Source organism: Diceros bicornis, chromosome 17 (assembly GCF_020826845.1).
Source record: "Diceros bicornis minor isolate mBicDic1 chromosome 17, mDicBic1.mat.cur, whole genome shotgun sequence".
Classification (NCBI taxonomy): domain Eukaryota; kingdom Metazoa; phylum Chordata; class Mammalia; order Perissodactyla; family Rhinocerotidae; genus Diceros; species Diceros bicornis.
Genome location: NC_080756.1, coordinates 2,875,504 through 2,902,527, shown reverse-complemented (window position 1 = coordinate 2,902,527; position 27,024 = coordinate 2,875,504). Strand labels below are relative to the sequence as shown.

The following is a 27,024-nucleotide window of genomic DNA, read 5'->3' as shown; positions in this document are numbered from 1 at the left end:
CAGGATAAAAGCATTCTTTGAAAATTCAGAAAATGTACATATTAGTGACAATTTACTTATCTCCAAAACTTTATTATGTTAAATTCCTCTAGTCTATTCTGAATCATCTAACCTGCTGTCAGTACTATGTACGTAATTTTTAAAAAGAAATGCACTATTATAAATTTATTTCTGGTGATTCTCATCATATTTCAAAATAACAATCAAATCAATGCACCTGGCTTCTTGCATTACTTAACGCTTTCCAGGAATTGTTTAATCCAGGAAAGAAGAATGTCCAGTTCACTGATGGCTTTGTAGATCCCTTTGTTTCCAATCTGCAGATAAAGTAGAGATATAAAAGTGGAAATCTTTCATATTTTAAAAAACAAAGTATTCAAAAACAAGGATTTGAAATACTTACACTATGAAATGTCCTTTTCATCCTGGTAATGGGTTTCATCTCTCTAGCTGAGGAGGCACAGGAAATCTAAGGAATCGATGGGAAATACAGACAATATCGTTGAATGGGCACTAATAATACCCACTCTTTTGTCCATTCAACAAGCCTCTACTGAGCAGGTACAGTGTGTGGGCACAGCTGTGCACGGGCAAAGAAATAACACACGATCCCTGTCCTCATGGAACGTACAGCTTCATGGGGGAAGCAGATGATAAATAAGAAAACAAACAGAATATAAAAAGTTACAAATAACAGTTAGAGCTGTGTTTGTAATGCACAAGACTCTTTGATGGGGATTTACAGGAATGACCTACTTTACATTGGGTGCCCAGGGAGGGCTCTTTTGGAGAATGACATTTAAATTAAGATCTGAAAAATGAGAAAGAGTCAGCTATGTGAGGAAGTGAAGAAAGGGAAGGGGAGTTTGGGGAAGATGCACAGGAAAGAATAAGTCAGGCAGAAGGAAAGGCATGCAAAGGCCCTGAGGCGGGAAAGACTTAATGCTTTCCAGAAACTGAAAGAAAGAAAGCGTGGCTGGAGCAATTGGGCAACAGAGATGTGGGAAGCATGGGAGAGTGGGAATGACAAGAAAAAATTTGCTTTTTGAAAAATCACCCTGGCTGTTACATATACTGCATGGTATAATATTCAGGTGTCGCTTACCAGGAGAAAGCACCAGGATATTAATATTAGTTTCTAAATTAGGAGAAGGAGCAGGCTGATGTCTTGAGAAGACAGCTTGTAACCTGGCCAGGGGGAACTGCCAGGTTCCTTTGAGGAGGTGAATTTTCAAACCTCTCTGAGCACAAGAATTTCTTAGGAGTCAGGTAGGAGGAAATTAACACCATCCTCTCTTCTCCCTCAAATTTCCATGGGGTTAATCAGACAAAAGGGAAGGGAAGAAAAAGGTGAAAATGCCTCATTTATCTATTTAGTTTTTACCCATAAAACCTTAGCGCAGGCATAGACCAAGGAGATTGTACAGGCCAATTCTTCTCAATTCACAGAAAAAGGAAACCAAGGCCCAGTGGTTAAGTCACTCGCCCACAGTGTCCCAGGGGGTCCTGTCCTAGTGACAAGATAGTGTCGGGAGCATCAATAAAGATGAGACTTAATGAAGTGGAAGCAGCCAAATGACAGCACCTATTAAAACAAATGAAATGTGCCAAAGTCAGCCAACAGGTCCCTTCAGGCCGGAACCCAGAGAGGAGACGCAGAGGAGGGGCAGCGTTCCGGCTCCTCTCCCATCAAGAGAAGATAACTGATGGATTGGACAGTGTCCTAAAGGCTGCTACAGGGGCTCAGAGGTGGTGATGGTGTCCTGACTCTGCCCAGGTGGGGCTCCACCTCCAGGTGAGACCTGCACAGGAAGGAAAAGGGCTTTCCTGATGGGGCACACAAGAGCTGCAGACACAGAATTTTCCAGTTAGGGTGCGGTCTGCGGGGTTCACAGCACAGGGTTGGCCCTCTCTGTGATAAGAGCCCTGAATCAAGAAGAGGACATTTCAACTCCGACCATCCTTGAGGCCAAAATAACGCGTGACAGATCGGGGCAGTGGTAGCGACATCAGCGAATACGGTCAGGAAGAACTCATTCGTTCAGGAAACAACGCTCGTGAAGCGCCTACGCTGTGTCGGGCCGTCTGCCAGGCACTACGGACAGACTGAGGAGCCAAACAGAGCCAGTGAGTAAGGTCGCTGGAGGAAAATCAGGAAAGTACCAAGTCAGCATCAGAGGGTGAAACTGAGCTGTCCCAGGACTCTCCTCGTTATCCCAAGTCCCCTTCAAGTGAAGACAGAAACACTAGAAGATAGTTAGGTAAAAATGATAGTAGTCAACGCGTATTATGTCAGTATTACGTGTCAGGCACTGATCTGAAGGCTTTAATCATATTAACTCATTCAGGCCCCACAACGACCCTATGAGATAGGCACTGTGGGTATCCCCGTTTTACAGATTAGGAAACAGAAGCACAGAAGTTCATTTCTGGTCTGTGTTCACACAGTTGGTAAGGGAAGAGCTGAGATCTGAACCCAAGTATTCTGACCTCAGAGTCTGTATTTTAAGCCATTCTATGATACTGTAAAAAAACAGCATAACTTGGAAAAGATATTCCAACTAAGGCAATCTCTCGTTGAAAACCTTCAAAATCCAGTTCCAAAGATTAACTCAAAGATTTCTGCACTGTATTACACAAGGGGAAATGTTGGAGATGGCTTTAAAAGACTAAGCTGATTGGCAAAGAGAGAGAGACAGAAGATTTCGACCTGAAAATGGACAACGTGGTAATAAACAAAAGAAGAAATCGTGTGTGTGTGTGTGTGTGTGTGTGTGTGTGGTGTTTTCTTTGTTCATTTTTTTTTTTTCAGATTGGAACTACAAAAGGAAATTCTAGAAATACTAGGTCTAGTTCCAGCCAAGATAGTAACTATGCAAAGAATTTAGAGAAGTCTGCCCACTATTTTATAAATGGAGAGTTTGATTAGATGCTAAGTCCTTCTAGCTTGAAATATCTAATATAAAGTTAGTTGGCCCAAAGTGCCGTTGGAAGAAAGGGGACTTCATAAGGAGAATCAATACTTGCCTAATTCCAAGGCACTATATCAAAGTTCTCAGGGATCAGTTACAAAGCACAGAGGACGACAGTCACATGGACGATATCAAAAACTCATGTGTTAGGATTTAAAGATTTAACACTGAGAGTGGGAGACCAAAGAAGCCAACCAAATCCTGGATGTTCCAGAAGTTAAAGATCATTGAGGCATTCCTGTGGACGCTGCCCTCTGCCCAGAGAACTTCGACCTGCATTACGGGAAGTACCAAACAGGCCTCTGACTTCACTCCATCAAAGGCACACGCTGCCCTAACAGGAACAGGAGAGTAGAAAAGGAGAAAAACAAGCTTTGGCAAAAAACCAGAAACATGGGGCCGGCCCGGTGGCGCAAGCGGTTAAGTGCGCGCGCTCCGCTGCGGCGGCCCGGGGTTCGCTGGTTCGGATCCCGGGCGCGCACCGACGCACTGCTTGGTAAGCCATGCTGTGGCGGCGTCCCATATAAAGTGGAGGAAGATGGGCACCGATGTTAGCCCAGGGCTGTCTTCCTCAGCAAAAAAAAGAGGAGGATTGGCGGATGTTAGCTCAGGGCTGATCTCCTCACAAAAAAAAAAAAAAAAAAAAAAAAAAAACCAGAAACATTTAATAGTGCCACTGTTGTCACCAGAGCTCTGCTGGCCTATGAGACACTTTCTGGTACCTTGAGCTCCATTTACCATAAATGACCCTAGTAAAGATGTGACCCAGAAGGTTCTCATTTTCCCACTGTTGTAAATATGTCTACAGCCCCTGTAGGACAGCCAGATTTTACTGCCGCAATTCAGACTGCTTTGCTTGGAAGGAGGAATTTATAAAAAATGATTTCCTTGACCTTATATTTCTGTACAGAGTTGCATGTGCTGAAAACAGAATGCTCAATAAGGTGTCAGCAGTTTCCTTGTAGGAATGGCTGATGATCTGACAAATTCAACCAAAGCAGCTACAATCTAGACTGGAGGCAGTTTCTCAGTCAGCTGGAATCACTAGGGATCAGCTCAAAGAGAAGTGTGAGATAGTCACGGAATAACAAACCCAAGGCCACGGCCTAATCGCTCATCTTCAAGTCAATACATTTCTGCTGCATGCTTACTATGCGCTAGGCACACGTAGTGTCTCTGCCCACCCAGCATGGATTTATTCAATTTATAAAAGTGCCCGACATGATGAAAATTGCCTTGGGCACAAGTGATGGCTCACAATCTACTGAGACAGATAGTGCTGCAAACTTACAGTACTATGTGATCAATACTGTGATTTATTAAAAAAAAAAATCTGCTCTGGGAGGCAGAGCAGGAGCAATCGACTGTGGGATCCCAGAGGTCTCCAGAAGGAGAAAACAAGTGAAACAAGTGAGTTGCATCTTAAAGGGCTCGTAGGATGCAGCAGAAGGAGCAGGCAGGAGGGATGAGCAGGCAGAGGAAGCACGATGCTCCAAGGCTGGAGAGAGCAGAGACGGTTTGAACACCCGTCGGGTGCCAGCGGAAACCGCCAGACTCCGTTATCTGCGGTGTGGCCCCAGCCTCCAGCCCCTCTGCAGCACAGCCTCGTTTGCTGCCTCACAGTGCCTGTCTCAGTCTGAGACTGGCTGAAACCAGCTGAAAGCATTTTCAAGGAGTTCTGTAAGGACAGAGATATTACCTGTCAATCTTTGTTGAATCCCCAGCACCTGGAATAGTGTTCAGCAAAGACTAGACTCTCAATAAGTTTTTGTTGAAGGAATGAATCAGTGAATGAAACGCAAGCATCAGCTATGGCTTCAGGGTCCAGGAAGCCCATTCATTTAATAATAGTCTCAAGCATGTCCTAGGCATTCGTGAATGTTAAAGCTTTGTTTAAAACAATGGGATGAGCAAATAATGCAATCCTTAATTTGTATCCCCAATATCCTCACATGTTTGAAAAATCACACAAACTTGCCTTGTGTTTGACAGCTAAGTGAAAGCGGAAAATATATCTCCACTGATAATTGGGAGGAAATGAAATACGAGGGTCAGCGAGAGGGCAGCTTCACAGAGCACCACCCCTCGGAGAGTCAACTGCACATACTGTACCCTCACAAAAGAATGACCCCAGATCCTTTCTACAAAAAGAGTTCTATTACGTCCTATTATGAACATATGCAGTATTCTCACAACCATTGGAGGAGCGTAAAACCTAAGATCTTATATATTTTATTTACCTCAGCATACAATTTCAGACTGGATTGTAACCATGTCTTTTTGTTTTATTTGGCTTTTTTTTTTTTAGTTGACCTTAATGGCCTACTCTGGCCAAGGCCTTGGTTTCCTGAAGCTTTCTTTCCTCCAAAATAGATGGATAATGGATTAAAGATTAAATTAGTTTAATTTTATTGTATGACAGCAGGTGTAGAGTTTTAAGAAAATCTTATTAACTTCTTGCAGTTTTTCATGTGAACTCTTACAAATATTATCTGAGGTACATTTAAAATAACCATTGAGAAAAGTATAACAGTGTAGCCTATTTTGAAAATAGATTTTAAAAAAATTTAAATGTCAGTTTGGTGAAAGTGTGGGCACCAAGACATCAACCCGAAACCGCTGAGACCAGAAAGGTTTAGAGGAAACTTGGAAAGAAAATTTTAAAATTACCGTTATTGGAAGAAAGCATGACTAGATTTGCAACCAAGGAGGTTGCATGAAAAGGAGGAATGAGTGACTGAACTATTAGCTGGCATCTCTCTTCAACACCAAATTCATGATCAGACAATTAATTTTAAAAAAAATTAATAATTATTGGATAACCAATACCTGAGTAAACATATATCAGAAGAGTTTACAAAACATTGTCCTATTTTTCTATTCTCTACAACTAACAGAAGCACCTGATATAGATAAGTGTATATAATCTCACTTACCTACAATAAGCTTAGACCCTCGTAAAACGTTTCTTCATGTTCCAATCGTAGAAAAAAACTAGAAAGAGTTTCTAAATACCTTAAATACAAAAAGATGCTAGGGTAGCATAACGTTATTGCAGATTTTTTTTAATTTTCAGCATAATTATCATTCATCCGAATAAGTTCATGCACAGAGAGGTTAACTAGGCTTATTGTAGTGATCATTTCGCAATTGAGATAAATATGGAATCATTATGTTATACACCTGAAAATAATATAATGTTGTATGTCAATGATATCTCAATAAAAAAAAAAAGAATGAGTCCATGCAATTTGGCACATGAAGTGATAGAGCTATGCCCCATAACTTTGACACAGAAATTATATATCATGAACCAAGGAATGGATTTGTCAGCAAAGAGATTGTAAAATGAAATTAGAAAATACATTTACCAAGAATAAATTATCTCTTTACCTTTAAATCAGAGTACTACTATAAACTATATACATTATGCAAGCTAACACTAACATTAGGCACTTAAAGGTATTTGACTGTTAAGGGAACCACTCCTTTGAAAATTATTGAGAAAATGTAATTGGAAGAAAATGAGTGTTCTATGTATGGAAAGCAATAAGGAAAGACACTAACAATTTTGCAGAACTAGTGCATGCTGGGCATAACAATATGTTATCTCATTTAATTCTTCCAACAACCACAAGATGAGATTATTGGTATTGTTGAAGACAGGTTTTGGACTTTGCAGTTAATGAAAGAATAAAACAGGGTTGGTCACATTTCCTACTTCTAGTTTTATCAGTTAACCAATTGCAATTAAAAAAATTTGAAATTACAAAGACAAATAATTGGCAATGCTTCATAAGTAGCTAAGATAGTTGCAATTAATGATACAAATTACTTACCAAGCACACTATAAGAAATGGAGACACAAATATCCTATTTGCTGAGACTTACCAGACTTCAAAATTAATTACATACAATCAATATAAAGAAATTTATCTCTCTAATTACCAATTACTATTTAGGCTCTCAAAATGTTAATTAAAGTAGATAATGAAATCTTGAAAACTAATGGAATTTTTTTTTTCAGTTTCAACTTTGATCACTAACAATTAGGCAAATTATTTTATGAATTCAACTCAGCAACTGTAGGTTCCCTTTCAAGTCTGAAAGTATTTGAGTTCCATAAGAATCTTTAAAATGTCTTCTTACATACACATAAGTCAACTTTGCAAATACCATTTAGCCAAATACTGTGGCTAGCAAAGATTATAAAAATAAAGATGTTTACATGACCCATAACTTGTTTTCTTTGAACAATTATACCCAAATCAGACTAATTTTAAAATATAATATTTTATTAGGTGCTACAAAATGCATAGCACGTTACTGGAAATGATGAATGACATTCAAATACAGCGGCACTAGGATTCCAGATCTTGGGGTCTATCGTGATGATTACCATGGTGCTGTATCTGAAGAGGGGCTCAAGAAGATGCCAGTCTTAGCAGACCAGCAAAGAAACCCAAAAGGCAGATGGCTTATACAAGTCAAGAAGCCTTCTCAAAAATAAAAATAATTTAAGTCCATGAGTTGATAATGAAATGAAGAGAAAATAACAACTCATTGATCACCTTGGAAGAATATTAGAAAATCAGCTCCTTATATTGAAAACTGGTAAATATAGAAAAAAGAATTAAGTACCACATTCCTTGTGTGGTAAGTTCTTCAGGACAGCCAAATAGTAAGGGGTAGTTTCTGTTTATAGAATTATCCCTGCTTATAAATAAAGAAGGTATAATGAAACTTTAAAAGCATCATTTTTCAACGCCTTATGAATTGATAGATCTGGACAATAATTATCAATGACTGCTAACATCATAAAAACAGAGGTTATATATTATGTGCCTCTTAATGAAAGTGTAACACTACCTGTGAAGTGATCTAGCGAAAACATCAAGCCTGAATCTGATCAAGTCTCTATATGTAATTACCAATGTATGGAAAATAAAGAAAAGAATATATTAAGTGAACCTATGAAAATGCAATCAGAAAATACAGACTATGAGAATTCCATAAGACAAATGACCCAATTTTTTTAACAAATAAATTGCAAGAAGAAGGAGGAGGAGGAAAAAAAGAGGAAGGGAAAGACAAATCACAGGGACTTGGGTAAAGTTCACAGAAATGTGTTGATTCAATAGAGGAGCAAAATTAGCACTAAGCAATGCTTCAGTCCTAACTGACAAAACTTAAAAACAAGATCTGAAAGAATCAAACTTTTCAAGTAATTTAACTTTGTCCCAGAACAAAGTTCAAGAATATTTACAGAAATACAGAAAGTATCTAGGACCCAATAAGGTAACATTTATATTGTCTGACTTTCAATCAAAAATTACCAGGCATGCTCACTGCTCTGCTAAAGCCAGTGGGCTTGCACAGTCCACACAGAGGACACATTGGGCACCTGGCTGTGGTGCCCAGGGAGGCCTGTGTTTGTGGGCCCCTTGAAAATGAAACCATCAGGGAGACAGTTCTTGGCAGGTTGTCATCCCCAGGGCGTGGCACAGACAGAAGACCAAAACACACCCCAGTTTTCTTGTGAAAAAGGCCTGATTACTTGACCTGGAGCTTCAGCCTGAGGGGCAGGCTTCAGACTTACCACAAATCTATAGGCCTCAGAGGTGCTCTCAGGGAATGCAGGTCAGGAGATGCTGTCTTTGCCCTCTCCCTTGACCTCACTACAGCTCGCCAGTACCTCCCCAAAAGGAACTTATACACCCGTCTGGAGCCCCAATTTTTGCAACTGTCACCAACGGCACACCTTGTCTGGAGGCCAGCAGGGTTTAAGACTGTAGTCCCACAGAACTAAACATGTTTGCATATTTTAAAAAGCTGCTGCCTTAGAATCTGGCTTCCAATCAGCCTGAAACTAGGTGTTGACTGAGATCCCTCCCTTTGGAACACTGACAGGTCTGAATACAACCTCAACAACCAGGACATATAAAAAATAAATCAGGCTGCTCAGATAGTCACAATGGTTCAAGAGCTAGGGCAAGGTTGAACAATGAGGTCCATCTCCTACACAAGGTCATTCCTTCAAGACTGAGAGAGAGAGCTGTTTCACTTAATACATAGAAACAACACAGAGAGTCAAGCAAAAAGAGGAAACAAAGGAATATGTTCCAAATGAAAGAACAAGATAAAACTCCAGGAAAAAAACCTTAATGAAACAGAGGTAAGTAATTTACTTGATAAAGAGTTCAAAGTAATTGTCATAAAGATGCTCACTGAACTGAGAAGGATGGATGAACACAGTGAGAACTTCAACAAAGAGAAAGTATAAGACAGTACCAAACAGAAGTCACAGAGGAGAAAATACAATAACTGAACTGAAAAATACACTAGAGGGGCTCAACAGCAGACTAGATGAAGCAGAAGAAAGGATTAGTGATCTGGAAGACAGGGCAGTGGAACTCACCTAATGAGAGCAACAGAAAGAAAAAATAATTTTACAAAATGAAGATAGCTTAAGAGACCTATGGGACAACATCGAGCAGAACAACATTCACATTATAGGGGTCCCAAAAGGAGAAGAGAGAACAGGACAGGAATCTTATTTGAAGAAATAATGGCTGAAAACTTCCCTAACCTGGGGAAGGAAACAGACATCCAGATGCAGAGAGTTCCGAATAAGATGAACTCAAAGAGATCCACACCAAGATACATTATAATTAAAATGTCAAAGTTCAAGATAAAGAGAGAATCTTAAAAGCAATAAGAGAAAACCAACTTTTACATACAAGGGAACCCCCTATAAGACTATCAGTAGATTTTTCAGTAGAAACTTTGCAAGCCAGAAGAAAGTGGCACGATATATTTAAAATGCTGAAAGAAAAAAACTTCCAACCAAGAATATTCTACCTGGCAAGGTTATCATTTAAAGGAGACATCAAGAGTTTTCCAGGCAAGCAAAAACTAAAGGAGTTCATCGCCACTAAACTGGACTTACAAGAAATGTTAAAAGGACTTCTTTAAGAAGGGCACTAATTAGTAACAGGAATACATATGGAAGTACAAATCTCACTGGTAAAGGTAAACATATAGTAAAGGTACTGGATTAATCACTTACAAAACTAGTATGTAGATTAAAAGACAAAAGTAGTAAAAATAACTATAACCACAATAATTAGTTAAGGAAAAGGCAAAACAAAAGGTGTAAAATGTGACATCAAACACAAAAAACATGGGAAGGGGGGACATCAGTGTCATGGCAGAGTGAGCTTTCCTGTAAACTCTTCCCCAATAAGATACAAGAAAAGGAACAGTCACAGACCAACAATGGAATCCTAGACAGCGAAAAGCAAGATTGGAAAGATCCACACTGCCACACATGTGAGAGTGGAATGTGTGGGGCCCCAGGAGGAAGTGGGGAGAGGTAAGGAGAACTCCTCTCCCTCCCCATCAGATCAGCGATCTGCACGGCTCCCAGAGAGGGGGCAGGGGCGGCCCTCTGCAGGGAAACCGTAGCTCTTCGGGCTCTCTCAGCCAGTGGGAAACTCCCACAGAGAGGACTCAGAACTGCTACAGGGGTACCATCAACATCTGAGCACCCCAGGAGAGCAGATAACAAGGAGCGAGAAAGAAGCCCCCCACTCCAGGGACCCAGAGGGCAAAAGAGAGAGCCCCCACCCCTGCATGCCAGACCCTGCAGCTCAGCCGACCAGACCAGACGAAGTGGCCGGCGGATCACAGCGAACAGCCAGGGCAGAGCACAGGGGGCTCAGATTACACAGCCCTTTACCCCCACATGGTGGTGGCGAGTGGAAATTGCAACCAGATATTTCCAGGATGAGGAAAAACAAAGCAAATACAGGAACCACAATGCAAAGGTACGTGAAATCACCAGACCAGAAGGAAAATGACAAGCACCCAGAAACCAACCCTGAAGACACAGAAATCCATAACCTAAATGACAGAGATTTCAAAATAGCTATCATAAAAAAACTCAATGAAATACAAGACAACACAGACAAACAATTCAATGAGATTAGGAGTTTCTTCACAAAAGACATTGAAATCATAAAGAAAAACCAATCCGTGGTGATGGAGATGAAGAACACAATGGAGGAGATAAAGGAGAATCTGGAATCTTTAAAGAACAGAGCTGACAAAATGGAGGAAAGAATTAGCATTTTAGAGGATAGGAATACAGATATGCTTCAGAAGGAAGAGGAGAGAGAACTAAGACTAAAAAGAAATGAAGAAAGTCTCTGAGAAATATCTGACTCTATTGGGAAATGTAACATAAGAATTATAGGTATTCCTGTGGGAGAAGAGAGGGAAAGAGGAACAGAGAGCCTATTCAAGGAAATAATAGCTGAGAACTTCCCAAATCTGGGGAAGGAGCAGGAAATACCAGTAAGTGAAGCCAATAGGTCGCCTAAATACGTCAACAGGCAAAGGCCCACCCCACAACATATAGTGGTAAGGCTGGCCAAAGTCAATGACAAAGAAACAACATTAAGGGCAGCTAGACAAAAACAAAAAATAATGTACAAAGGAACTCCCATCAGGCTCTCAGTGGATTTCTCAACAGAAACTTTACAGGCTAGGAGAGACTGGAATGATACATTCAAAATACTGAAAGACAAAAACTTTCAGCCAAGAATACTCTATCCAGCAAAAATATCCTTCAAATATGATGGAGAACTAGTAACTTTCCCAGATAAACAAAAGCTAAGGGAGTTCATGGCCACAAGACCCCCACTACAAGAAATACTCAAGAAGACCCTCAGGCTTGAAAAAAAGAAGAGAAAGGGAATACAAAGCTTGGAGCAAGGAGAAAAATAGGTAGATAAACTCAGAAAAATAGTAGGTCTTTACCGGAATAAGTTAGCAACCACTTAAATACCAAATTCAAAGATCAAAGGAAGGAATTCACCAAAAATAAATTTAACCTCATCACTGTAAACACACCCCCACAACACAAGATAGAATAAGTTATAACAAGAACGACTTAGAAGGGGAAGAGGAAAAAGATTGAATTGACTTAGCATAAGGAAATAAGAGGCCATCAGATAATGGACTATCTCATACACAAAATTTTTTACACAAACCTCAAGGTAACCACTAAACAAATAATCAAAACAAAATCACATATGATAAACAAAGAGAAAACTAGAAGAGTCATAAAACAGAACAAGGAAACTGAACTGGCAGTCTGAAACACATGGGACAAGAAACAAAGGAAATGCAAAAGAACCAGAAAATAAATGACAAAACAGCAACATTAAGCCCTCATATATCAATAATTACCCTAAATGTAAATGGATTGAACTCTCCAATCAAAAGATACAGAGTGGCAGGATGGATTAAAGAGCAAGACCCAACAATATGCTGCCTCCAGGAAACACATCTCAGCTCTAAAGATAAGCACAGGCTCAGAGTGAAAGGATGGAAGACAATACTCCAAGCTAATGGCAAACAAAAGAAAGCAAGTGTTGCCATACTCATATCAGACAAAGTAGACTTCAAGATAAAACAGGTTAAGAGAGACAAAGAAAGGAAATATATAATGATAAAAGGGACGCTCCACGAAGAAGACATATCAATTATAAATATATATGCACCCAACATAGGAGCACCAACGTACATAAAGCAACGATTAACAAACCTAAAAGGAGACATTAACAACAACACAATAATAGTACGGGATCTTAATACCCCACTTACATCAATGGATAGATCATCCAGACAAAAAGTCAATAAAGAAACAGTGGACTTAAATGAAAAACTGGACAAGATGGACCTAGCAGACATATACAAAGAACTCAATTCAAAAACAGCTGACTACACATTCTTCTCAAGCATGCATGGAACATTCTCAAGGATAGACTATATGTTGGGAAACAAAGCAAGCCCCAATAAATTTAAGAAGAATGAAATCATAACAAGCATCTTTTCAGATCATAATGCTATGAAACTGGAAAACAACCACGAAAAAAAAAACTGGGAAATTGACAAAAATGTGGAGATTAAACAACATGCTACTGAACAACCAATGGATCATTGATGAAATTAAAGGAGAAATCAAAAAAATTCTGGAGCTGGCCCCATGGCTTAGTGGTTAAGTGCGTGCGCTCCACTGCTGGTGGCCTGGGTTCGGATCCTGGGCGCGCACCAACGCACCGCTTCTCTGGCCATGCTGAGGCCGCGTCCCACATACAGCAACTAGAAGGATGTGCAACTACGACATACAACTATCTACTGGGGCTTTGGGGGACAAAAAGGAGGAGGATTGGCAATAGATGTTAGCTCAGAGCCGGTCTTCCTCAGCAAAAAGGGAAGGATTAGCATGGATGTTAGCTCAGGGCTGATCTTCCTCACAAAAAAAAAAAATATCTGGAAACAAATGAAAATGAAAATATGCCATACCAAATCATATGGGATGCAGCAAAATCAGTCCTGAGAGGGAAACTCATAGCGATACAAGCCCACCTTAGCAAACAAGAAAAAGCCCAAATAAGCAACCTTAAATTACACCTAACAGAACTAGAAAAAGAAGAACAAACAAAGCCCAAAGTCAGCAGAAGGAAAGAAATAATAAAAATCAGAGCAGAAATAAATGAAATTGAGACCAAAAAAACAGTAGACAGGATTAATGAAAAAAGAGCTTGTTCTTTGAGAAGATAAACAAAATTGACAAACCCTTAGCCAGACTTACTAAGAAAAACAGAGAGGGGCCAGCCCGTGGCACAAGCGGTTAGGTGCATGTGCTCTGCTGCAGTGGCCCGGGATTCACTGGTTCGGAGCCCGGGCGCGCACCAACGCACTGCTTGGCAGGCCATGCTGTGGCAGTGTCCCATGTAAAGTGGAGGAAGATGGGCACAGATGTTAGCCCAGGGCCAGTCTTCCTCAGCAAAAAAGGAGGAGGATTGGCAGATGTTAGCACAGGGCTGATCTCCTCACAAAACAAAAAAGAGAAAAACCTCAAGTAAATAAAATTAGAAATGAAAGAGGAGAAATTACAACGGATACCACGGAAATATAAAGGATTATAAGAGAATACTATGAGAAACTATATGCCAACAAATTGGACAATCTAGAAGAAATGGATAAATTCTTAGACTCATACAACCTCCCAAAACTGAACCAAGAAGAAATGGAGAATCTGAATAGACCAATCACAAGTAAAGAGATTGAAATAGTAATCAAAAACCTCCCAAAAAATAAAAGTCCAGGACCAGATGGCTTCTCCAGTGAATTTTACCAAACATTCAAAGAAGATTTAATACCCATCCCTTTCAAACTATTCCATAAAATAGAGGAAGATGGAATACTTCCTAACTCATTCTACGAGGCCAACATCATCCTGATACCAAAGCCAGACAAAGACAATACAAAGAAGGAAAATTACAGGCCAATAGTGCTGATGAACGTAGATGCAAAAATCCTCAACAAAATATTGGCAAACTGAACACAGCAATACATTAAAAAGATCATACACCATGATCAAGTGGAATTTATACTAGGGACACAGGGATGGTTCAACACCTGCAAATCAATCAACGTGATACACCACATCAAAAAACAAAGAATAAAAACCACATGGTCATCTCAATAGACACAGAGATGGAATTTGACAAGATACAACATCCATTTATGATAAAAACTCTCTACAAAATGGGTATAGAAGAAAGTATCTCAACATAATAAAGGCTATTTATGACAAACCCACAGCCAACATCATACTCAATGGGGAAAGACTGAAAGCCATTCCTCTGAGAACAGGAACAAGGCAGGGCTACCCACTCTCACCACTCCTATTCAACATAGTACTGGAAGTTTTGGCCAGAGCAATTAGGCAAGAAAAAGGAATAAAAGGAATCCAAATAGGCAACGAAGAAGTGAAACTCTCACTATTTGCAGATGACATGATTTCATATATAGAAAACCCTAAAGAGTCCATTGGGAAACTATCAGAAATAATCAGCAACTACAGCAAAGTCGCAGGGTACAAAATCAATCTACAAAAATCAGTTGCATTTCTGTATGCTAATAACGAACTAACAGAAAGAGAGCTCAAAAAGATAATACCATGTACAATTGCATCAAAAAGAATAAAATATCTAGGAATAAATCTTACCAAGGAGGTGAAAGACCTATACAATGAAAACTACAAGACGTTGTTGAAAGAAATTGATGATGACACAAAGAAATGGAAAGACATCCCATGCACATGGATTGGAAGAATAAACATAGTTAAAATGTCTATATTACCTAAAGCAATCTACAGATTCAATGCAATCCCAATCAGAAACCCAATGACATTCTTCACGGAAATAGAAAAAAGAATACTAAAATTCATATGGGGCAACAAAAGACCCCGAATAGCTAAAGCAATCCTAAGAAAAAAGAACAAAGCTGGAGGCATCACAATCCCTGACTTCAAAACATACTACAAAGCAATAGTAATCAAAACAGCATGGTACTGGTACAAAAACAGACACACAGATCAATGGAACAGAATTGAAAGCCCAGAAATAAAACCACACATATATGGACAGCTAATTTTCGACAAAGGAGCTAAGAACATGCAATGGAGAAAGGAAAGTCTCTTCAATAAATGGTGTTGGGAAAATCGGACAGCCACGTGCGAAAGAATGAAAGTGGACCATCTGCTATTGCCATTCACCAAAATTAACTCAAAATGGATCAAAGACCTGAAGGTGAGACCTGAAACTATAAAACTCATAGAAGAAAATATAGGCAACACACTATTTGACATTGGTCATAAAGGAATCTTTTCAGATGACATGCCTACCCAGACTAGGGAAACTAAAGAAAATTAAGCAAGTGGGCCTTTATCGGATTAAAGAGCTTCTACAAGACAAATGAAACCAGAATCAAGATGAACAGATAACCCATCAGCTGGGATAAAATATTTGCAAAACATATATCTGACAAAGGGTTAATCTCCATAATATATAAAGAACTCACACAACTGAACAACAAAAAAAACAAAAACCCGATCAAAAAATGGGCAAAGGAAATGAACAGACACGTCTCCAAACAAGATATACAGATGGCCAATAGGCACATGAAAAGATGTTCAACATCACTAATCATCAGGGAAATGCAAATCAAAATAACACTAAGATATCACCTCACCCCCGTTAGAATGGCTGTAATCACCATGACAAAAAACAACAAATGTTGGAGAGGATGTGGAGAAACAGAAACCCTCATACACAGCTGGTGGGAATGCAAACTGGTGCAGCCTCTATGGAAAACGGTATGGAGATTCTTCAAAGAATTAAAAATAGAAATACCCTATGATCCAGCTATCCCACTACTGGGAATCTATCCCACGAACCTGAAATCAACAATCCAAAGAGGGTTATGTGCCCCTATGTTCGTTGCAGCATTATTCACTATAGCCAAGAAGTGGAAGCAACCTAAGTGTCCCTTGACTGATGATTGGATCAAGAAGATGTGGTATATATACAATGGAATACTACTCAGCCATAAAAAAAGACAAAATTGTCCCATTTGCAACAACACGGATGGGCCTGGAGGGTATTATGTTAAATGAAATAAGCCAGAAAGAGAAAGACAAACACTGTGTGATCTCACTCATATGTGGAATATAAACCAACACATGGACAGATAAAACTGTATTGTGGTTAGCAGGGGCAATGGGGTAGGGGGTGGGCACAAAGGGTAAAGGGAGAGATATATATGGTGATGGACAAATGAAAATGTACAACCCAAAATTTCACAATGTTATAAACTATTAAAACATCAGTAAAAAAAAAAATGGAAAAAGAAAAAAAAACATGGGGGGGGAGTAAAAACATAGAGTTTTAGAATGTGTTCAAGCTTAACTTGCTATCAACTCAAAATAGACTGTTGTATATATAGGCTGTTATATGTGAGCCTCATGGCAACACAAAGCAAAAACCTATAGTAGACATACGAAAGATAATGAGAAAGGAATCTAAGCATAACACTGAAGAAAGTCATCAAACCACAAAAGAAAGGAACAGATAAACTACAAAACAGCCTGAAAATAATTAACAAAATGGCAATAAGTATACACCTACCAATAATTACTTTAAATGTAAATGGACTAAATGCTCCAATCAAAAGACATATGGTGGCTGAATGGAAAAAAAACAAGACCTATATATATGCTGCCCACAAGAGATTGGAAACCAAAAGAAAGCTGGGGTAGCTATACTTATATCAGACAAAATAGACTTTAAAAGAAAGACTGTAATAAGAGACGAAGAAGGGCATTACATAATGATAAAGAGGTCAATCCAACAAGAAGATATAACATTTGTAGATATTTATGCACCCAACATAGGAGCACCTAAATATATAAAGCAAATATTAATAGACCTAAGGGGAGAAATTGACAGCAATACAATAATAGTAAGGGATGTTAATACCCCACTTACATCAATGGATAGATCATCCAGAGAGAAAATCAATAAATGGATGTTTTGACACCAAAAGCAAAGGCAACAAAAGCCAAAATAAACAAGTGGAACTACATCAAACCAAAAAGTTTCTGCACAGCAAAGGAAACCATCAACAAAATGAAAAGGCAACGTACTGAATGGGAGAAAATATTTGCAAATAATATATCTGATAAAGGGTTAATATCCAAAATATATAAAGGACTCATACAACTCAATAACAAAAAATCAAAGAATCCAACTAAAAAATGGAAAAAGGATCTGAATAGACATTTTTCCAAAGAAGACATACAGACGGCCAACAGGTGCATGAAAAGATGCTCAACATCACTAATCATCAGGGAAAAGCAAATCAAAACCACAACGATATATGACCTCACACTGGTCAGAATGACTATTATCAAAAAGAAGAAACAACAAGTGTTCACAAGAATGTAGAGAAAAGAGAACTTTCTTCTACTATTGGTGGGAATGTATATTGGTGCAGCCACTATGGAAAACAAAACGGAGGTTCCTCAAAAAATTTAAAATAGAACTGCTATCCAGCAATTCCAATTCTGGGTATTTATCTAAAGAAATTGAAAACACTAATTCAAAAATATATATGCACCCCTATGAAGCAAAAATGCTTCGCTGGTAAGTTATACCAAACATTTAAGGGAAAAAAAGACAGATTTTACACAAATTCTTCCAGAAAATTGAAGAGAGAGTACTTTCCATCTTGATGAGACCAGCATTATGCTAATACCAAAATGAGACAAATATATTACAAGTAAAGAAAACTACAGACTAACATCCCTCATAAATGAAGATCCAAAAATTTTTAGCAAAATTTTAGCAAGTTGAACCTAACAATGTATGATAGGGATAATGCATTATTACTAAATAGAGTGTACCCCAGAAATGCTAAGCTGGCTTAACTTTGAAAACCCATCAGTGTAATTTGTATCAATTGTCTAAAAAGTAAAAATCATATGATCATCTCAACAGATGCAAAAAGGCATTGACCTAAATGTGAAACCTAAAACTAGAAAGCTTCTAGATGAAAATATAGTAAAAATTCTTTGAGACCTTCTGTTAAGTAAAGATTTCTTAAATGTGGCACAAAAAGCATGATCCATTAAACCAAAAAAATGATAAATTGGACATCACCAAAATTTAAAATGTCTTCTCTTCAAAGACACTATTAAGATAATGAAAATATGCCGTAGACTGGGAGAAAATATTTGCAAATCATTTATCTGATAAAGGACTTGTATCCAGAATATATTTTAAAACATACTTACTTAAAACTCAGTAAGAAAACAATCAACTCAATTTTTAAAAATGGGCAAAATATTTGGACATTTCACCGAAGAAGATATATAGATGATAAATAGGCAAATCAAGAGACGCTCACCCCCATTAATGATTGCAGAAATGCAAACTGAAAACATAATATGATACCACTACTCTCCCACTACATGGGCTAGCATTTTTAAACATTGACCACACCAAGTGATAGCAAGGATATTGGGCAGCACTACTGGTGGAAATATAAAATGACACAACCATATTGGAAAACAGTTTGACCATTTCTGACAAAATTAAATATACACCTAAACTGTGATCCAGCCATTCCACTCCTAGGTGTTTATCCAAGAGATGAAAATACCTGTCCTAACAAAGACTTATATACGAATATTCATAGCAGCTTTATTTGTGATACCCAAAAACTGGAAAAAAATAATATCCATCAATAGGTGAATAAATAAATAAATTTTGGTATACCATTACAATGGAATACTACCTGGCAATCAAAAAGGAATGAATTATTGATACACTCAACAACATGAATGAATCTCAAGATAATTACACTGTCTGGAAGAAGCCAGATGTCAAAGAGTATAACACATGTAACACCATTTACATTAAATGCTAGAAAATGCAAACAAATCTATAGTGACAGAAAGCAGATCAGTGGTTCCCTAGGGATGGAGGGACAGGGACAGAGAGGCAGGAAGTTACCACGGGGCACAAAGAAACTTTTGGGGGTGATGGATATGTTCACTGTCTTAACTGTGGTGGTGGTTTCACAAGTGTATACATATGTCAAAACTACCAAATTATAGACTTTAAATATGTTCAGTTAATTGTCGATTATATCTCAATAAATCTGTTAATAAATGCATCATAAATATTAAGCATACATGAAATATATATGAAGAGCACACATCCTACTCATGATTACACTTATGCACGGACTCCTCAAACTTTTAGCAGGTCTAAAGCAACTTACTAACCTTCCTCCAGGCTTTCTCCTTCTGCACTCTCAGTGAATGACAACACCACCAGCCAGCGCCCCCAGTAGAAAGCTTGGGGTCATCCCAGGCTCTGCTATCTTCCTCAGACTCTCCTCGCCCTTCCCAACGACACCAGTGTGCCACCACTTTAGTTCGGGCACGTGATTGCTCCCCTTATTGCCTCGAGTCTCATCCCCACCTACACCCCTCTGCACTCACCAAAGAGGTCTCTCTAAAGCGTAGAGTATTTCATCATGCCGTGCCTCTCCATGGCTTCCCATTTTCTTCAGGATACAATCCACACTCCTTAGCCAACCTTACCAGGCCTTTCATAACCTGGGCCCTATCAGCATCTTCTGGCTAAAATCCAAACAACCAGCCTGCTCCTCATATTCCCCAAGCCACTTTACATTCATACGCAATTACGTGCAGCTTCCTGAATATAGGATGGTGTTTCACACCACCAAACCTTTATTCAAGCTTCTCCCCGGCCATTCCTGCCCCTTATTCCCCGGAAGTTAAACTCAATCATGACCTCCTTCAATAACACTCTTTCGAATCTTTCCCCAAATACACCCCAAGCCCCAGAGCAGACAGAACTAACAACTTCCTCCTTTGTGCTTCCACAGTGACTTCGTCAGACAGAAAACAGCCTTCCCATGTGTCGCCGCTCATGATCCTTTGAACTTCTTTGTTTACAGCTCTCCCAATAAGAGCATAGGCCCTGGAGAGCAGGGACCAAACCACGCTGGCCTTTCTGACCCAGCTCCAGCACAGGGCCTGGAACACAGAGAAGCAGCCCAGGCCGCTATAAGCAAATTTGTAGAAAGTCAATTTACAAAATTTACTTGTTTCTTTTAACCATTTAGTTTCAGTTGATTGGGTTTTCATTTGTCTTTATAACACCATTTTAAGGAAAGTTCAATTTTCCTCTGCCTCAGTCCCCTTCTTATTCATGAGAATACATTCATAAGAAGAAATCATTCGCTGACTGCACAAATGAACAGAACCACCCTGTACCATTGTGCAGATCGTGGCACATGAGTGCCCAGTGTAAGGGAGTGTTCCCTTCACTGTACCATGCTCACACAAGGCTATATCCTTTTCCTAATTTGCACAAAAGTATCCTAGAAGGTGAGCATGGCCCTGGCCACAAATAATATACTAATGAAAAATTCTTGAGTAATTATGACAGAGACTGCTAGCTTTTGGCCAAAATCTATTTCCTTTTCTTCCTAGCCATCAGCTAGACTACATTTCCCAGGATTCCTTGCAGTTCCTGCGGCCATGTGACTAGTTCTTGCCAATGGAATATGAGGAGAATGACAGGTGTCCTGTTGGGAGCAAGGCTTATAAGAAGCTGATGTGTCTTCTTCCTGCTCTCTTCCCCTTCACCTGCTGAATGCAAAAGGCCTACAGAATAGCAGAGCTGCCACGTGGAAGGGGCCTGGATCCCTGAGTCATAATGTGGAAGAAAGTGATCTCGTCCAGAAAAATCCCTACTGAAATTTTACATGAGTAAGAAATAAAGTTCTAAAATGGGAAGCTGCTAAAATTTGTGGAAGGATTTGTTACAACACTTAGTGTTTCTCTAACACTGAAATTGGTACATATACTTGAATGTGTCTTGACTTTGGAGAATTCTTACAAATGCATTCTTCCCATGCATAAGAATATATTAATGTTAAATAGATTCATAAGAAATCTGCATGTTCAAAAATATTCATTTCTTATGATTCTTTTCTATTCCCCTGGTCTCCCTTCTCTCTGCTACTCAGTCTCCAATTCCAAAGGTAGGAATGCAGAACTGAGACAAATTAGAATATTCCTTAAAACAAAGGAATTCTTTCATATGAAGATAAAATAAAAGCCAGTCAATTAAAACTAAATAAATAAAAGAAACAATAGATTCAAAAAGTTGGTCATTTGGAGAATTGACTATTTAGCAAGTTGACTTAGAACAGGTACATGGAATATTCTGAGTGTACATTTGGGGAAAGGAGACGTAGGGGGAGGGAGGAAGCAAGAAGTAAAGAATGAAAGAGGGGAAGAAAAACCCTTGGTCCCAGCCACGTAATGGCTACCCATCAAGTGTAAACCCATAAACTCTCAAAATGTGGATAATTATTTATTTCCTTGCCTTTGTCGCACAGTAATAAGTGGCACAAAGTTACCTGGAAAAGAATAAGTAAAGGGTAAAAACAGGACTATTAATTTGCCATGACATCTTAATTTTGTATCTGAATTCAGAACTAAGAAATCAAAAGCCTAGAAATGTTCAACAGTTGGTTGGTGATATTAACGTCAAAACAGTTGCGCCATTATCTACAGCCAGTAATCTTAAGGTTCCACGTGAACCGCAAAATGGAGAGGGAGATTGATCGTCTCCAGCTGACGGCATGTGATCCACTGTCTAATTCCTGGTTGGATAGACGTAGTTTTTAAGTTCTTTCTCTGATGACACAAAACAAACCCCACCAAGGATAACTCAGATATAACTCAGGTTATACTCCCAAGCTAATGAGATTTGGTCATACAATATTTCAGTATTCCATCACTGAGACTGAAATAATTCCCCAACCCAAATGGTCCTAATAATACCAAGGAAGTGCACTGTCAATTTTACAGGAGGAATTTAGTACTTTGCTCTTGATAAGTGAAAAATTCCACCTAGTTCAATATCTAATCAATGAATTCACCCAGAGTCAAATCCTATTTGGTAAAATAGGGCAGATTATGATATGAAAAACTGTATTATCATAAATTAAAATATCTTGGCATCTTTAGCAGAGTAATCTTTTTTTAACAATTCTGGACAACACTTAACAAAGTGTCAACAGAAATAAAACATTCACATAGAACCATAACATTTAAAAATACCATTACAAGGTAACAATTTATAAAGAGCTATAGTAATCCTTACTACTATCTTCAATGTATTAAAATACAAAATAAATAATTGTTGGATTCTCTAAATTTTATGGAGCAATCTATATCACATATTTTGCTTTTTTTGTTTTTCCAAGTTTTGAGGAAAAATGTCTTTTTCAGAAGAGCACTCACGAAGGCTTTACTGTTGGCATAATTTCAGATCTCAAGTAAGTGCACACCTTAGCAAACGGACTATATACCAAAATTCTGCATGTAAGTCAACTGCTTTGAACTCAGACAGCATTTAACTCTGGAAACAACATCACAAATGCAGTGTTCATTTTTTAATCAACCCCTCGAAATCCTGTGTACCTATATCATCACACTACCCTGAGCAGTAGTCTAGAGTTCTGGGTCCTGGAAACAGGGGTTGGGCCCTTTCCCCTTGTTTCCAGATCCTGAAAGAAGCCTTGGGCTAGTTTTGAAATATCTCGAGGTTCTGTGGAAGTAGAACCCACAGATCCCGGGCCCCTCTCAAAGCCCTCCCTCCTCGAAACCTTTCCTGCTCCACGCCTGCTCTGAATCCCCAGAGCTTTACTGGAACTGTTGCTATAGCACTTCTCTCTTCCTCCTCTTGTTATAATTGTTTGTGAAGTAACCTTGCCCTCCCCTTCTTTCCCCCTAGAATCCTCCTACCAACACACACACACACACAAACACACACACACACACACACACACACACACACTGTAAAACTCTTAGAGGGCAAGGTCTGTGTTTTCCTCATTTTCTCCATAACAGCCCCAATAGCAAGGGAAATACAGCAAGTGTAATTATTTTCTAAATATAGGCTGTTTATTTATTGACTAGATTTAGTGCCCATTTTTATTAAGAAATTATCACGTTGAAGTTAATGTTGCCTACTTCATATTTTATAACTTCTCTCTGCTAAACCCTGTCCCAACCACTAATTTAGAATTCCACCTATAGCAGATGCTCAGTAAATTTAAGACACCAATTTCTGTTACCAAAAATATCAAGTTATGCTTGGCCAGAAGATGAAACGCAAGGCAAGCACGTATTTCCCTAAAGCATTGTCTGCGAAGGCTCCCCAGAGCTCAGGCTGGTCCTCTGACTTTCTTTTCCCAGAGGCGGCTGGTACACCCCACAGCATGTGAGACACAGGGACCGAAGTGAACCGTGGTCGGCCTCAGGAGGGAGACGGTGAGAAGGGAAGCCTGGGGGAGGGTGATCGGGTGGTGTGCTCGTATTTGGTCGAAAGGGGGAGCCAGCCACCGTGGAAAGCCGCCACGACCAGCAACATGTGTCGCCTGGCTCCCATCTGCCGTGCGGCCCAGAAAGAAGCATCACTCCTAACATACTGAGGTCCGGTTTGGAAAAGACTTCTCCGAAAACAAATCGAGGAAAACCAGAGTCCCTAGACAGTTCTATGCTTTCTAGAACTTTCATCTAGAACATTGCTTGGATCTGGTTACAGCTGTCATTATGCGTTCTCTGGCTGTTTGAACCAAGGAAACTGAATCAATGGTAAAAACAGACGTGGCTTTGGGGGTTCCAGGTGTCTGGATACTCTGTACTGTGTCGGGCAAGGATGTCCTCCGGTGCCTCACCATCATTAACAAGCTTCATCTAGAATAACATTAAATTAAACCTGATGGCTAATGCCTGGACAGCACCCACACAGAGGAACCAAGGTCTCTAGCAGAAAGAGAAACAGAAAGTACTTTAAAAAAAAAAAAAAAGGCTGACGAGGATCCTGTCTCCAGATACTGACAGAGAGAAGGTTGCTGTCCCTGGAGGATGCCAGTGTCCCACTCTCTCCCCCAACATCAAGTCCTTCATGGGTTGTTCTCCTCCCCTTCAAGTCTTCAGTGGGGAAACTCACTGGGTAGTAATAACCTAACCAGCTGGGGGCAAAGTGAAATATAAAGTTATATAACAACTCAACTCTAATTTAAGAGACCTTAGTACTGTTCACTGTCTATTTTAATAAGATGACCTCATAGATCGAGGATAGAATAAGCCAGGGAAGTGACGATCTTTCCATTATTCCAGGTGAGGGAATGGGCCCGGAGCATTCTCTCTGTGTTCTGCAAAGTACCGGTTTGTCGTTTTTATTGTTGTTGTTGCTTTAGCGGAATAGGAGAGTTTCTCAAAAACCGTGCAAACCAAGTCCCAATCAAGGACACAACTTTAACACAAACTAACCAAAGAAAAAGACTGTGTAAGTTTGTTGACATTTATTACCTAACTGACCGACTCACCCTCATAAAAAGCCTCTGTACTATGGACTGGAATTTGAGTTATTGAACACTTCACAGACCACAGAAAAAAGAAAGACGTCCTAACTCTTAAAAAACAAAAATCCACCTCCAGCCATCCAGCCCTGAAGCCTCAATGAGCACGACACTGGAAGGTGGGGAGCTCACTTCCAGCTGGCGCCCCCAGGATGGCAGTCATCAGCACTGCCCGCCTGGGCACCGGTGAGAGGCGCACCCGCTGGAGGCGGGACAAAGCACGCTTGCCACCCAGACGAGGTCTCCCCGCAGAGGAAGTGCACCTACTATTGCACAGACCCTGGATTGGCTGACTGTGGGTTATGTTTGTTTTGGGGGGTTTTCTGCACTTGTCTTTATTACTATGAATGTTTTTGTAGAAATGTGGTCGCTTTTACCTTCTTGATTAATTCCCCATTGCTTATGGTGACTGTGACCATACTGCAGCATCAAATAATTTAGGTACCAAAGATTTATATACCCCCCTTTTTTAAGTTTTAACTGAGACTATGCCTTAAAAAAGGTATAACTATAAAAAATTAGATAAATAAATAAGAAAAAGGCAATCTAAAATCTCTCAATATGAGAGAAAAAGCAAGAAAGGAAGGAGGGAGGGAGGGAGAGAAAGAGGGAGGGAGGGAGGGAGGAGGGAGGGAGGGAGGGAGGGAGGGAGGAAAGGAAGGAAGGAAGGAAGGAAGGAAGGAAGGAAGGAAGGAAGGAAGGAAGGAAGGAAGGAAGGAAGGAAGGAAGAAAGGGGAGAGATAGAAAATAATACCAGCCTAGAATAGTGCTTGGCACATAGTTGGTGCTTAACAAATATTTACTAAATGAGTGAATTAATTACTTGGGAATCATATAAAGAGGGCATGATAAAAAAATAACTATTTTTTGAGGAGCATTCCATGTTATTTTACCTCTCTTCAGTATGTTTTGTGTGCTATTCCTTAAGAAATAATAAACAGTGTCATTATAAGTGATGTTGCTTCCCTGGTGACGGATTCTCCCTCTGGATCACAAGCCAACAATGAGAAGCCCCTGTTACTCACCCTTCAGTGTGGAGACGGCTTCCTACATCAGTTTTCTAGATAGGTTTCTAGGATCAAACTCACCGTATGTGCTGTGCATACTTACACAGCGGCTCCATTTCTGCCTGAGGCTATGGAAGTCTTCCACAAAGTGCATTTCCTTGCAAACTTGTAGTTGGAGTTGACCAAAAACATCTTCCATGAAGAAGGACAGAAGCTGTTCTTGGAATCTGCAGTTTTTCTATAAATATAAGATAAAAGAAGTTGCATAAGGTAAACCATGAATAGCTTTTGTAAAATGCCACAGAAACATACCCCTGGTTATTACTTAATGACCATCTGGAAAAATTAAAACACAAGGAAGAAAGCCTCAAACAAGTAGAAATGTGAAAAAGAAAAAGACCCTCTGGCTTACCATAAATAGCTTTTTTGCATTCTTTTTTAATAATCGTATATTTTTTATGCGGTCTTCCTACAATAAAACAAAGAGAAATAAGCTTTATCCAGAATTGCAAATGTCCTTTAGGTCATCATTCTAAGCAGAGCCTAATACTTACTGGAATTGTTCCTTTGAACCATGCCGCCTTGACATAGAGTGTGTCAACAGCTTGGGACAGTGTTCCTCTTGGGTGACAGCTTTTGGAGAAGGAAGCTTGCTTGTCCTGGGCAATGGCAAGAGACAGAGTGACAAAGAGCAACCCAGACCTCAATGTGCAGTTCACCCGCATTTCCCTGCACCCGCTCTGGGCCAGTGTCACCCACAGCAGCCAGAGTCCCTCCTGTGGGTTAGATGAGAGGATAACCTACTTATTTTAGCCCTCAAGGCCGCCTCTCCAATGAGATGCTGAGAAAGATAACTTACAGTTGATATAGAGAAAGATCACTTTGGTTGTTCTATTTCTTTAGAGCTTGCTTCATAATCAAAAACCACTGACCACACCGTCTGTGATGTTAGCTAAAAGTTCAAGTTTACTGGCAAGGTTGGGGCCCCATTTCCAAAAAAAGTCAGAACTTCAGCTGTACGTCACAACGGATTTCATTATTTTAAGAGTCGTGCCATGCCAATAAGAGAACCTGAACTCCAGGAGGATGTGTGATTTTTTTTAATTCCCACGTGAAAAAAAAAAAATCCACTTTTCTAACCAGTATCC

The 27,024-nt window shown here is 39.5% G+C and overlaps 1 protein-coding gene across 1 annotated transcript; it reads right to left on the bottom strand.

The window, feature by feature from the left end:
- Nucleotides 1-230: 230 nt before the first annotated feature.
- IL26 (interleukin 26) lies at nucleotides 231-26,601 on the bottom strand. Its single transcript, XM_058557445.1, has 5 exons — nucleotides 26,431-26,601; nucleotides 26,289-26,345; nucleotides 25,980-26,114; nucleotides 404-469; nucleotides 231-317 (listed from the first exon to the last, which is right to left on the bottom strand). The coding sequence occupies exons 1-5, from the start codon at nucleotides 26,599-26,601 to the stop codon at nucleotides 231-233; spliced, it is 516 nt and encodes a 171-aa protein (XP_058413428.1).
- Nucleotides 26,602-27,024: the final 423 nt, after the last annotated feature.